Source organism: Chlamydotis macqueenii, chromosome 3 (assembly GCF_036417535.1).
Source record: "Chlamydotis macqueenii isolate bChlMac1 chromosome 3, bChlMac1.mat, whole genome shotgun sequence".
NCBI lineage: Eukaryota > Metazoa > Chordata > Aves > Otidiformes > Otididae > Chlamydotis > Chlamydotis macqueenii.
This window is the reverse complement of record NC_141558.1, coordinates 40,286,964-40,299,541: the sequence shown is the minus strand read 5'-3', so window position 1 is coordinate 40,299,541 and position 12,578 is coordinate 40,286,964. Positions and strand designations below refer to the sequence as shown.

General features: G+C 36.6%; 1 protein-coding gene across 4 annotated transcripts in view; it reads left to right on the top strand.

The window, feature by feature from the left end:
• The window catches only part of MDN1 (midasin AAA ATPase 1), a 102,529-nt gene that overhangs the window by 12,801 nt on the left and 77,150 nt on the right, over positions 1–12,578 (top strand). For 3 of the 4 annotated variants that reach the window (XM_086745952.1, XM_086745951.1, XM_086745950.1), the window contains 11 exons: positions 930–1,033; positions 2,838–2,952; positions 3,744–3,937; positions 4,983–5,064; positions 5,761–5,856; positions 6,991–7,103; positions 7,656–7,804; positions 7,911–7,971; positions 8,523–8,734; positions 9,993–10,096; positions 11,091–11,235. In XM_086745952.1, the coding sequence (XP_086602078.1) occupies positions 930–1,033; positions 2,838–2,952; positions 3,744–3,937; positions 4,983–5,064; positions 5,761–5,856; positions 6,991–7,103; positions 7,656–7,804; positions 7,911–7,971; positions 8,523–8,734; positions 9,993–10,096; positions 11,091–11,235 (1,375 nt within the window). The remainder of the gene's footprint in view (positions 1–929; positions 1,034–2,837; positions 2,953–3,743; positions 3,938–4,982; positions 5,065–5,760; positions 5,857–6,990; positions 7,104–7,655; positions 7,805–7,910; positions 7,972–8,522; positions 8,735–9,992; positions 10,097–11,090; positions 11,236–12,578) is intronic. The other variant, XM_086745953.1, reaches the window with a different exon arrangement.

Sequence of the window (12,578 nt, the reverse complement as noted above, 5' to 3'; positions counted from 1 at the left end):
TAATGGCTGCTGAAAGCATGTCTTCTGCAAGAACGATGTCATAGAGATGTTTTGCTGTATAGGCCTGTTGAACATTCTGCAGATAGTTGTTTTCTTTCATGTCTGTTCTTTAAAGCATCCTTTCGTGTGATGAAATAATCTGACAACTTGTTTATTGGGTTCTAGGCTTCTGAAGTATAGGGAATTTGTGAGAAAGCCAAGAAATACTGCTTGTGTGTACTACATAGGTTTTCACTGCCAGAGAGTCATGCAGTTATTTGCTTCTGTGGACTCAGCTTACTGCATCATAAGCATGCCCTGAGTAGTATCCTGCATTCATCTCTTCCTTTCTTCAGGTCCGCCCAGCAGACGTCCTGTCTCCTTTCTCTTTATCAAAGTCTCCATGTTTGCCTCCCTCTGTGTTGAGGAATCCTTGTGGTCCCACCTCCCTTTTTTCCTTCCACCGTTATTAGTGTCCTTCTGCATGGAAGGATAGATTCTGTAAATAGATACTGAATTCTCCTGGGAGTAGCAGGGTATACACTGAAAAATGTTGATGTTTGAGAACGAAACCTTTGAGATGCAGGTCATGTTTGTTTAGACAGATAAAGAAAATAAGGCTTCTGACATGAAAATGTCTAATAATTTATTTGACTATTCAAAATAACTAGTTTTGATTTGGACTTGCAGTGTTAATACTGTCTGGATTCAGGAGAAAGAAGATAGATAAACATTACACCTGTGACTTCCACTGCTGTTTAAAATTACCAGGGACTCTGCAATTGGCATCACTTTTAAGTGCAATCTGCAGGAATGGCAGTTGCTGACAATGTTGTGGTGCTCAGTGGAAGTGCTGTAGCATCTCAAGTGTGAAATGAGTGTGGATGAGTGTGCTATTACAGTTTAAAAAAACAAAAAAAAAGTTTTATAAATTTTTTTCTCTCTTCCAGATCTCTGTGCTGATTCCTCTTTTGGAAAAAAGAGAGTTGCTGATTCCTGGTCGTGGTGACTGTTTAAAAGTAGCATCGGGATTCCAGTTTTTTGCGACCAGGAGGTGGGCTTGTAAAGTTAAATGAGGTTAAGGGCATGGATATCCTGTTTTTAAGTCAAAGACAGGAAGTGCAAGGTACTTGAGCAGGAGTATTTTAGCAATTTCCAATTAACAAGCAACAGAAGCCACAGAAGGTGGAAAAGGAATTTTTTCACTTTAGAGAAGCCTTATATTACTACTGAGTGAATCAGGTCTCTTTACAGAAAGATCTACTCGACAAAGCTGAAGGAATGAAACTTGCCAGGGGCAACCCTACAAAACCAGCCTCTCACCAAAACAAAATACCACTCTTGGCAATTACTGTGTGAAGAATGTTTATGATGGGTATTCACAAGGTGTCTTGACTTGCTAGTTTGAACAGCACCTGTGTAAAATATTTCTTAGTTTTGCTGATCTTGGCATAAGCTGGCAGCTTGACTTCTGAATATGATTAGTTTTTTGAGTTTTGTTTTTTTGTTGTTTTTTTTTTTATTCCAACTGCTTGAGCAGTTGTATACATGTGTTCCCTGGAAGATATTTTAAGAGTTTCTTGCATAATTTCAACCCTCCATCTGTTAGAAGATAAAGTTTTTTTATTTGAGAATCATGAAAAAAGAAAAAGAAGGATTTTTTTAAATTTTTTTTTTATTTTTAAGAAAATATGGTTTGTGAAAGTATTGTGTCAATATAGAGGTTTGTAATGTTTCTAACCAGGAAAAGATTAAAGGTACTCTCCCTGATGATTCACTGTAGTAATGGCTCATGCATCAGATGTCAAAATGTCTTCTTGTATATTAAGACGTACTATTGGATAGGATAGCTAGAAGGGGAATGGTTACATGGTTTTCAAATGTCTTGTAGTTTATTTCAAAGCCTGTAACAAACTTTTCTGATTTTGTATACCTTTCATAGATTCGTTCTTTTCTTTGATTTATCCAGTCTGTGGGTTTGGTTTTTTTTTTCTGGAATTGAGTCTTTTGGATTCAACTCTCTTTTGGTTGCCTTATCTCCTAAGATGTTAATTTTCTGTATACTTGGCCAACAGTTTGTATAGCAGCAAATTATATATAATTGCCATTGGGCTAGTTAGAGCAGATTCAATAAGTCTGTTGCAGTTTCCAGCTGTGGAATATTATTAGAAGCAAAAAAAAAGAAAGCAACCAAAAGTCAAACCAAACAAAAAATCAGGAGAAAACAAAAAACAAACCGCAAACCCGATACCTAATATTTTACATGTGCAAGGCTACTTCTATAGTGGGTATAAGACATGACTGCATAGTTATTTGTGCAATTAAAAAAAACAAAACAAAATAAAAAACAAACAAACAAAAAAAAAAAAACCAAAAAAAAAACCAGAACGGAATACATGATGGAAAGGACTGTGAGCCTGAAGAATAAGGAAGAATAATCAGGAAAGATGGTGGAGGGGACAGGGGCTGGAGATGCTTTTCCTGCATCTCTATATTAGAGCACAGATCCTTTAGGATATTCCCCAGGCCACTTCTTTGTAAAGAGAGGACCCTGACAGAATTCTGTGTGTTGCTTCTAATAGACTTCACTTTGTCAGTAGTCTTTCTGCAAGTACCTCCAAGGAACTTTTGCACTACAGGGGGAAAAACACTATGGTAAAAGAACAGATAGTTTGAAAAGCAGAGATAGCCACGGTAGGGTACATGACGGTCCAGGGACAAAGAGTGGGTGGTCTATGCATGCACATTATGCTGTAGCAGCAGTATGTAACATGCTCTTTGCACAGGAATGCACTGAAAACGTTGAATTCTTCAGCAAGACACAATATGCTGTGTTTGTTCATGTTGTTTGGATTTAGGCTCTTCAGTTGTGGTGGAGGTTGGTACAGGCAGCAAAGCAGCCACGCTGCTCTTTTGGACAAGTATTGGACCAAAATACATCTGGATAACATGAGCAAAGGAGAACTCAAGGAGGTACGGTGTTTGTTTCTCTGTTGTGGCATGTGAATAATTGTTTCAATTAAGGGTAATAAATGTTTTTCAGTAATAATTTGGTCCTTATTTTTATCTCCAAGTTCCACAATACATGCTTAGAATTTTGGATTTATTTTGCCAGTTTTGAAGTAAATGGACAGTTTGTCAGGAGACTGTGAAGTGAATTGGACAAAGATTCCTGGAACTTGCCTTGGCAGACACAGTTCTGCTTTGAATGGGTCTAAGAATCAAATTACTTTGCTGTTTTGTAGTCCCCAGAGATTTCAAAACAGGTTGGCAAGCTTTAGTAGAGAGAACTGAGCTGGAAGGAAATCACAGAAGAAAAATTAGCCACTTAATGTGTCTTTGTCAGCATAGTGAATAGGCAACTTGAATGCCCAAAAAAATCCAGTCATAAAAAGAAGAACAGGAGGTAAGAACTTTTGTTATCAGATGTAAAGTCATATGATTGTGATTTGAGTTTAGATAGGGTTGAAAGTATCTTTTGTTCTTCCTGTTGGTATTTATGCAAATGTGTTAAATGAACTGGAGCCGAGCTGAGTTGACAAAGTTCACTTTTGGCATCCAAATCGATATCATACAAGTCACAATAACTTTTATTTTCTTCAGATGAGAGATTCCAAGGAAGCGGTTTTATGCAGCTTGCTAACCTGAGTATCTATTAAAGTGTATCCTATTAAAATTTGAGGGGCTAGTGGTGTCTTTCGAGTGCTAAAAATTTTTCTGGTTTGGGGTTTTGTGAGATTTTTTTTTCTCCTTCTTTTTTTCAGGTTCTTCAAAGGAGACACCCCAACCTTGCTCTTGTAACTGATCACTTGCTAGACATTTACATCCACCTTACGGGAGACAAGTATCAGGCATTAGAAAACGGTGCATCTGGCTCCAGGCCCATACCAGAAGATTCATCAGAATCAAAATCAGAAAATAAGAAACCAAATCTGGAAGGACGAGAACTATCTCTAAGGTTGTATTTTCTTACATGTTTATTAGAAGGAAATTTAGTCAGCTAGCTGCAGAGGTAGGAATGTTTATCTTGCTATTTTTCTTTTAAAAACTGCAAAAATCACTTTTTCATTTAAAAATAATAATTAATGTATCTTTTCAAAAATTTCAATCTGAATTATTCGGGCCTTCCTATTTGCTATACTTCCACGATTTTTTTGAGGAAAAAGTGTAGGTTTTGTTGTGTGTGGTTGCTGAGTTGGTATCAAGCCATATGGATTACTTCTCAATTATTTTTAACATAAAATATCAGTTCTAGTTAAGAACTGAAATGTACTGTATGATGCTCTCACAAGAGCTAGTTGATAACGTTTTCAGCAATTGTATATGTTTGCTTATCTAGATAATTTCGTATTAGATAACCACAGTGTTCTAATATATGGATGACTGAAAATAAGCAAATCTATAGTGTACCGTTAATTTCGGATTTTTATGATGAAATGCAGCTTGATGTTCAATTATTTCTTCCTGTCATACCACATGTCAGTTCTACTTGTGTGGAATTTCTGTAACCAGTATTACCATATGAATTGGTTAGTGAGTACTAGGTGTGGGTAGTACCCAATATTTTTGTGAAGCATAAGAATGCTACTAATTTTAAAATGGCAGTTGCTTTTCTGGAATTAGATGTTTCTTCTTCATGTCTTTTGGAATATTTTGTTGTTGATAAGGAATGAGTATCTTGAAAAAATAGGTTTTTATACCTTTCTGGATGAAAAGCTTGCTGCTTTTAATTTTTTTCAATGTCATAATTACTTTACGGTTTAATGGAGTGTGCACTATCTATTTTTAAGTAATATATCTGAAAGCAACACTGGTCTTTATGTGCTCAGCTACTCTTTAGAATTAGCATCCTATTTATATGTCTTCCCGTGTACAACTTAAACAACAACTAAATGTGGAAATCCAGAAGATGACATAATGACCTAAGCTGAACGTGAAAGAAGGTGCTGTTCTTTTTGACTTGATTGTACCAAATCTTTTTGTTTTTTTTTTTTTTTTTTTAGAGACTTACTGAATTGGTGCAGCAGGATTGCTTACAACTTTGACAGTAATTCGTCAACCACAGCAGTGAATATTTTTCAGGAGGTGCGGTAAGACTTGATCCAGAAATTGCTTACTCAAATTCTGGCATTGTCTCACAAATCTTAACTCTGAGAATGTGAGATGGGAACTTATATTCAGTTTTATCTGAAGCAATTGGACTGTAGTTGGAATGTCTGTGATCTCTCTATCAGAGGCTTTACTTGCTAGGAGGAAAGTTGTTTGCAGTAATGTGCTGAAAGCCAATCCTGACTTACTACTGTAATGCAAACAGAATACTGCAACATAATTTTAAGTGATATGACTTGGGATTGCATATGACTGAGAGTAGAAGTTTTAGGATCTTTCCTTTTTGTTGTAATAGGAGGCTTCTGTCCTACTTTCCTATGCATGAATTTACATTCCAAGTTTGGAATTAGTGCATTAGTCAAGGTAGTTTTAAGACGTGAGACCTTACGGTGCTACTTTCTGCTCCATTTTGGTCCATTCATCTAAAAATAGCTTCTGTGACTGGGCATTGAAAAGCTTTTACTTTCAGTAGAAACCCACTACACTACAGAGTTTAGAGGTTGTTATTACATCCTTTTGAAATCCATTGTTTGACTCTATCTGTGGACAGTAAAATAATTTTATTTACCATGGCTGGATTGGATTCAGGCTCATGTAAATTAAGATGGTGCTTGTCAGATCATATCATACAAAATTTACATGGAAGAAGTTGGTTTGTTTTCCCCTTGGCAGGCATTGGACTGTTTCACAGCTATGCTGTCCAACCAAGGGAGCAGACAGAAAATGGCAAAAGTTATTGGAACTAAACTAAACATTTCGAAGAAAAAGGTATGTTGAGCTGTAATTAACATGATGTTTATTGTAACATTCTATAACTTGCAGTCTTCCTAGTGTTTAATTTAAATGTGTTCTGCTATTTTTCTTAAAAAACTATGCCTGTATCTCTGTCCCAAACGCTTTTTTTGCTCTTGGTACTATCCTGGGATCTACGTTTTTCTCCTGTTTTATTTTCAGCTGTGTGGGTTTTTTGTTTGGTTGGGGTTTTTTTTCCCTCTGAAAGTGCCAGTGAACCTGTTTCAGAGCACATTGCAAATGGCTTCATCATGCAAAAGAAGGATCACACAGCTGGAACAGCACAGTTCCCTAAGCACATCATACTGCTAGATGCACAGAGCAGTAAAGAATGTGTTTTTTCTTTGGTAGTTACAGTGAACTTCAATCAGTTAAATGAAGAGTTCAGAGAGAAACATGATCTTCCTTACTACTTGTTCTGTAATAATTTATTCCAAAATCAAGTACCTCTCTAGAGGCTAGTAACTCTCTATATATTAATAATGTGTGATATAAGTGGCTAAGTTAAACTAAATAATTTTTTTAGCTACTTCTGACTATAGGAGTTTGATTGCAAAGAAAATTCCCTAATTCCCTTCTTTGCTACTTTAAGACTGAAAAACTTGCCAGCTGGGTGGACAGATGGATCCATGAAACTTCTGTGGATTTTTCTGTTTGCCCTTCTTTCTTTGCGTTATTTCAATATGATAATGTATTATCCTCTGCCAATGGCAAAATATCCTTGTTTACACAGAGGTATCCACCAAGGATTTTTGAGGGAGCTTGTTTTTTTGTTTTTTGTTTTTTTTTTTTTTTATTATTATTACTTAAGATAACTGTTCCCAGATTCAAGTTTAGGTTGTTGAACTACCATGGAAGTAGATGAAGTAGAAATATAATGGCATAGACCCATTGCCAAGTTTTTGGATGGGAAGGTGTTGTTTGTATAGAAACTAACACTTCTGAGGTCCTTCAGTATTTTAGGTGATGAGTAGGTAGAACTTACAAAATATAAAATCTTACAAAGGAAATTAGCTTGCTGCAAAGTAATACTGGTAGCATATCATGGGTGTTCTTAGTGTGATGTTGTAGGCAGCATTAGTATTGGAAATGATGATGCTTTCTTCACAGGTAGAGTTCTTTTGTGAGCTCTATAAACCGGAAATTCTAATACGGGAACAAGAAGTCTCTGTTGGAAGAGTGCATCTCATGAGGAAACAAAGCCAGGTTCTCACTGTACAAAGGTAGAATATCTTGTCGTTTCCATGTGAATGAAAATATTTTGTGGTGGAATAGAATAGATTAGAAGTCACAGGATTAAAAATAATGCAAATTGGCTACTCTCACTAATGAAAGGAATGTGATGAGTTCTTTCTCTTGTGATCCGAGTTTAACCTTGTGTATCTTTAAGGCTATCTGCATAATATTTCTGGCAGCCAAAGCATGGAGATTTTCAGCTTCTTTTGAACTGTAATTTCTTTAAAGCAGTGTGTATCTGCAGCTGTTAAAACAAGATTTTGAGGACTCTGTCTTTGTAAAGGGAGACTTTTGTAGTATGTGGCAGTAACTCCACTGGCCAAGACGTTCTTTGGAAATTCTGGATTTCTAGGTTGTATCTTGAGAAAAATAATTATCCTACGAGCGTATCTTGGAACTATTTTTTCCAAACCTGTATTTTTAATAGTAACTTTAAAAATCCTAAATTCAACCACTCATCTAAAACAATAATAAAGGTAAAATTGAAATGAGCTCCTTGATAAATCTTGGGTTTGAGTTGCTTCCTTTGTTTTTTTTAGAGCAAAACAAACCTTCGCTGCCACGCGGCCGTCTGCAGTATTGATAGAACAGCTTGCAGTTTGTGTTGTCAAAGGAGAGCCTGTGCTTTTGGTTGGTGAAACAGGAACTGGCAAAACCTCAACTGTTCAGTACCTTGCTCACATTACAGGTAAATAAAGTGTGAAGACTGTAAGTTATATGAAGATGATTTAAAAAGCAACAAACAAACAAAAACCCCACAAGCTGATGATGCTTTCTGTTTCTATGGTTTCAAGGACACCGTTTGAGGGTTATCAACATGAACCAACAAAGTGACACTGCAGATCTATTAGGGGGGTGAGTCACTGACTGTTTTGTCTGTTCTGCATAACAAATTGTCAGTATCAGAACAAGCTACTATTGCAAGTAGAGTTGTGTTGTCAAAGAATTGGTTTTAGACACGTATCTGTTTCGTAGTAGCATAAATGTCTTAAGAAATATGTTTGCATGCAGAAACCTTGTTATCCTTGCTGAAGAATGGAGGCAGTTTCACTGAATTGTGTGTACATCTGTACATGATGAAGTCATTTAAAAGCACAACCCAATGTCTCTTTATTGAACAGCTTAGCCATTTTTACAAATGTGACACAATATTCACTGGACATACTGGTTGGCAGTAGTAAAGATATTTTATTTATCAGGGTGATCCTGTCTCTGTAAAATTGCATCATAAGGTGCATTTAAATATGTGCAATTTTACTTTGCTTATTAGTTGAGTAAAAAAATATGGAAACCAGGGTTCTTTCATGCACAATATTGTTATTTCAGTAACTGTTTTTGTTAGTTCACAGATGCGAGTTCCTGTTCTTGTGTAACAAATAAATAACTACTCTTTGGCTTCTCTTCAGTTACAAGCCTGTGGATAACAAGCTGATCTGGCTTCCTCTGCGAGAGTCTTTTGAAGAACTCTTCTCTCAGACATTTTCTAGAAAGAAAAATCAGACGTTCTTGGGACACATTCAGACCTGCTACAGGCAGAAACGTTGGCATGATCTGCTAAAACTAATGCAGCATATTCATAAATCTGCTATTAATAAGGAAGCAAAAGAAAATGCATCTGGTAAGAGTTCAGACTGATCAAATACACATCATTAGCAGTGAACCATTGCAGAGAGTAGATAAATAGGGGTGAATTTTTTGTTTGATTTTGGTTTTGGTTTGTTTTTTCTGTCATCCCTCGTTTATTACTTTTTCTTCTGGTTTTGAAAAATGCAATCTCTTTCTACAAAAAGACATTCAAAGTACTGTTAGAATAGGGTGGTGGTTGTTGCTCTTTTTTTTTTTTTTTTTTTTTTTTTTTTTTTGTTTTCCCTCCTTTTTAATCTATCGCTGTTGTTAGTTATGTCTGACCGAGTGAAGATTGACTTGTCTGACCTATGATACCCTTGACATCTGATCTACACTTGGCACTCTGCTTGTTTACTGTGTTGATGAACAGTCCTAGTTTTTTATGTGGTGGTCTTCCATATGGATTAATTCATACTTTCTTTCAGTCCTGGGACCTCCTTAGGTCTTGCAAATACATCCTGTTTCAAAACCAAAGCAAAACAAAGCAACAACAGAAAAAAACCGACCAAACTCAAAGTAATAGCTCTCTTAGGGTAGTACTGACTTTAAAAGCTTGCTAAGCGCTTGCTGATGACTTTGGTTTCACTGTCAGTGATACTAGCCTAGATCTTTAATTTGTTTCATTGTGGTTTTGTCACCAAACAGTGATTTTTCTTATTTCATACTTTACAGCCCATTTGTGACAGAGGCAATATTGGTACTTTGCCTTGCATGGAGTGGCTTCTGGTTCTAGACCTGTTGAACAAGTGAAGTTATAGCTCTCGTTCTGTGTGGGCCAACTAAACTTAATTATGAACCTTGTCTCCCCTTTTCTTTTAACTGGTTCTTGAACCAGTGTTTTTACTGATACTGAAGTGTTCATTGTTTGTCTCTTCTGTCATAATGTTTGTAAATTTGTGGGTTTTTTTTGTTTTTTTGTTTTTTTTTTTTCTGAAATGGCTCTTTCTGTCTCTGGGAATTGGAGAGTGGAAACAGTCATATTGGAATGCAGTGGATTGCCAGCATAAGTATTTGTTCCTATGCTAGAACATACTGGAATGAATGGCAAATTGTCTGTACGCATATGTCAATAGTGTTCAGCTAAATTAAAAAAAAAAGCTGCTTTTTTTTCTTTAAATTCATAAGATGTTATCTGTAGAACTTGAATGTTTTCATTGCTCAGCTTGAAACAGCTTGGTTAAAATACTGTTGTTAAACACTTTTTATGCTATTGTTCTGATGGTACAAGCTTAAATTTGTTTTGCTTACAGGCTCACCACTGAAGGAAAAGTGGGAGGCGTTTGGTCTTAAACTGAATCATGCTCATCAACAGATGAAAATGACAGAAAATGCTCTTCTCTTTGCATTTGTTGAGGTATTTAGAAATTTGCATTTTGATACGAGGAAGAATAGGAAGGAGCATTTACAAGACTTTGCAATCAGTATTACATAATTAGCTTCCTGGCAAAAATGTTGCTGTGAAGTAAAATGTTCCATGATTACTCCATGGAACTAAGTGTGCTACTTAAAGGAGGCGGTGGGGAGGTGGGAGACTGTTTTGTGCTAAGACATTAATTCAATGCTGTATAATAGGAATTAGGACTGATATGATAAAAGAATATCAGCAGTTTGTCATATCATCTTTTCAAGTGTATGAGATAAGAAGAAAACATCTTGACCAGTCTCCAGTAGGGCATGGAGATTTCTGTGAAGGATTTAGTATTAAGAATCTGTGCTGTTTATCATGAAGTTGTTGTTTTGTTTGTTTTGTCTTTTGAAATGTTTCAAACCCATGGTATAATACTCCAATGACATTAGGTGTGGCTACAGGAAACTATTATGGTCTATGCATGTTTGTTCCTTGTTACCCTATTAGTCTGAATATATGCTCTCAAGTTTTACGTAAAGTGTGTAAAATGTTGACCAATCCTCTTGCTGAAAACTGGCTATATAAACAGTTGGAGAATCTTTGACTGAAGTATAATTTTAAGTAAAAGTTATAGTTCCCTGAGGAACATAATATTGCTTGTGTCTTTATTTGGATACTTTAGGTTAATTGTCTTTGTTGTCACATGATGTCAACACAGTGGTGGATATCACTGACAGGCAGTGTTGCATAAATAAGAGAGCTTAATTCTGTTGTATCTGAGCCAGTCTAAATGGTAGGTGATAGGGGTGGTAACTATCTGACTTCTGTGACTTGCAAAATAATTGGTGTTATTGAGGGAGTGCACTAAAATTGCTATTGTTGTAAAAGGTCTAGAACTGCCATTTGTCTAATCAGTCCATGGACTGCCAAACCAAATATGGATACTTTACTTGATGTATCACTGCTGGTGATGCAGTTAACAAGTTGATCTTATTTTCAGGGTACTCTGGCACAAGCAGTAAAAAAAGGAGAGTGGATTTTGTTGGATGAGATTAACTTGGCTGCAGCAGAGACTTTAGAATGCCTGAGTGGTTTATTGGAAGGATCATCTGGGTCGCTGGTGTTACTAGACAGAGGAGATACAGGTACTCTTTCTGTGCTTGCTTATGCTGTCCAGTTTGTTGAATTTATTATGTGCTTATTTATTTCTGTGCTTATCTTGCTGTCCAGTTTGTTGAATTTCCTATCCTATGTGGCTTAAAATAACGATATTCTTTACCATTGAAATGAGTGTGTGTGGAAGAGAATAATGTGTTCTTTCTAGACTTCATACTTTTATGCAAGAAGTGAGAGTTTTAATTCACTGCAACTGAGGAGGTTTCAGTATGCAGAAATTGTTGCAGCTTTTGCGTCTTTGGATTCTACAAGGAGCAGGTCTCTCTAGTGGCCTTAAAAAGCATTACTGTCTCTAAAGACTTTTCAGAGTGTTATATTTTTTGTAAAGCTGAGGTAGCTTGATGGCTAAAGGTGTGGGATGTGAGGTTTAGTTGCTGCTGTAGTCATTGTCTTTCACTGATCCTGAGAATATATTTGTTCTAAAGCTAGAAATACATGGACAAGACCTTTAATTTTTCTGAGTCCTTCTTGTGGGTTGACCCCAGCCCGCAGCTAAGCACCCATACAGCAGCTCACTCACTCCTTCCACCCCACCACCCCCAAGAGGGTAGGGGAGAGAATAGGAAGAGAAAAAGCAAAAATATTGATGTGGAACAAGTGATACAAAGTCTGGCCAGTCTCACCAAGCAACACCCACCTTGGAAGACAAAAATCACCACCCTGTTCTTCCTCTACCCTAGTTCTTACTGCTGAGCATGATGTTGTATGGTAGGGAACATTGCTTTGGCCAGTTCTAGTCAGCTGTCTCAACCGTGTCCCTTTCCAACTTTTTCCCACTCCCAGCCTAGTCATTTCGGGAAAGAGGGCAGAGTCGGGGGAAAAAAAAAAACCTTGATGTTTTGCCAGTACAATTCAGCAATAGCCAAAATGTGGGTGTGTTCTCAACAGCACCATAGGGGCTGCTATGAAGAAAGTTAACTGCTTCCCAGCCAGACCCACTACAGACCTATAGGTAAAAAAATGTAATTGTTGAATATTGTTTTCTAGAGCTACAGATAAAGACAAATGTTGTATGTGCTTCCTAGGCTGGGTTTTCTTCCTGGCTATGGGAATCACTATCCATTGTTCTGAAAGAGACACAGGGAGTTCCAATTTTAGGACTTACATATTTTCTGAAATAGCCAGTGTTGTTAAAACATCCTGCTACATGCAAATAAAAGTCAATTTCACTTGCCTGTGGTGGTTGTAAAGATGCAGAGAAACTCCTGATAAAATTACGTGGGATTATTCTCTGACTTTTAACCCTGGCATTTTAAGAAAATGTAGTAGTACAGTAATAGAAAATGGACTTAGAAGAAATATATCTCATTTA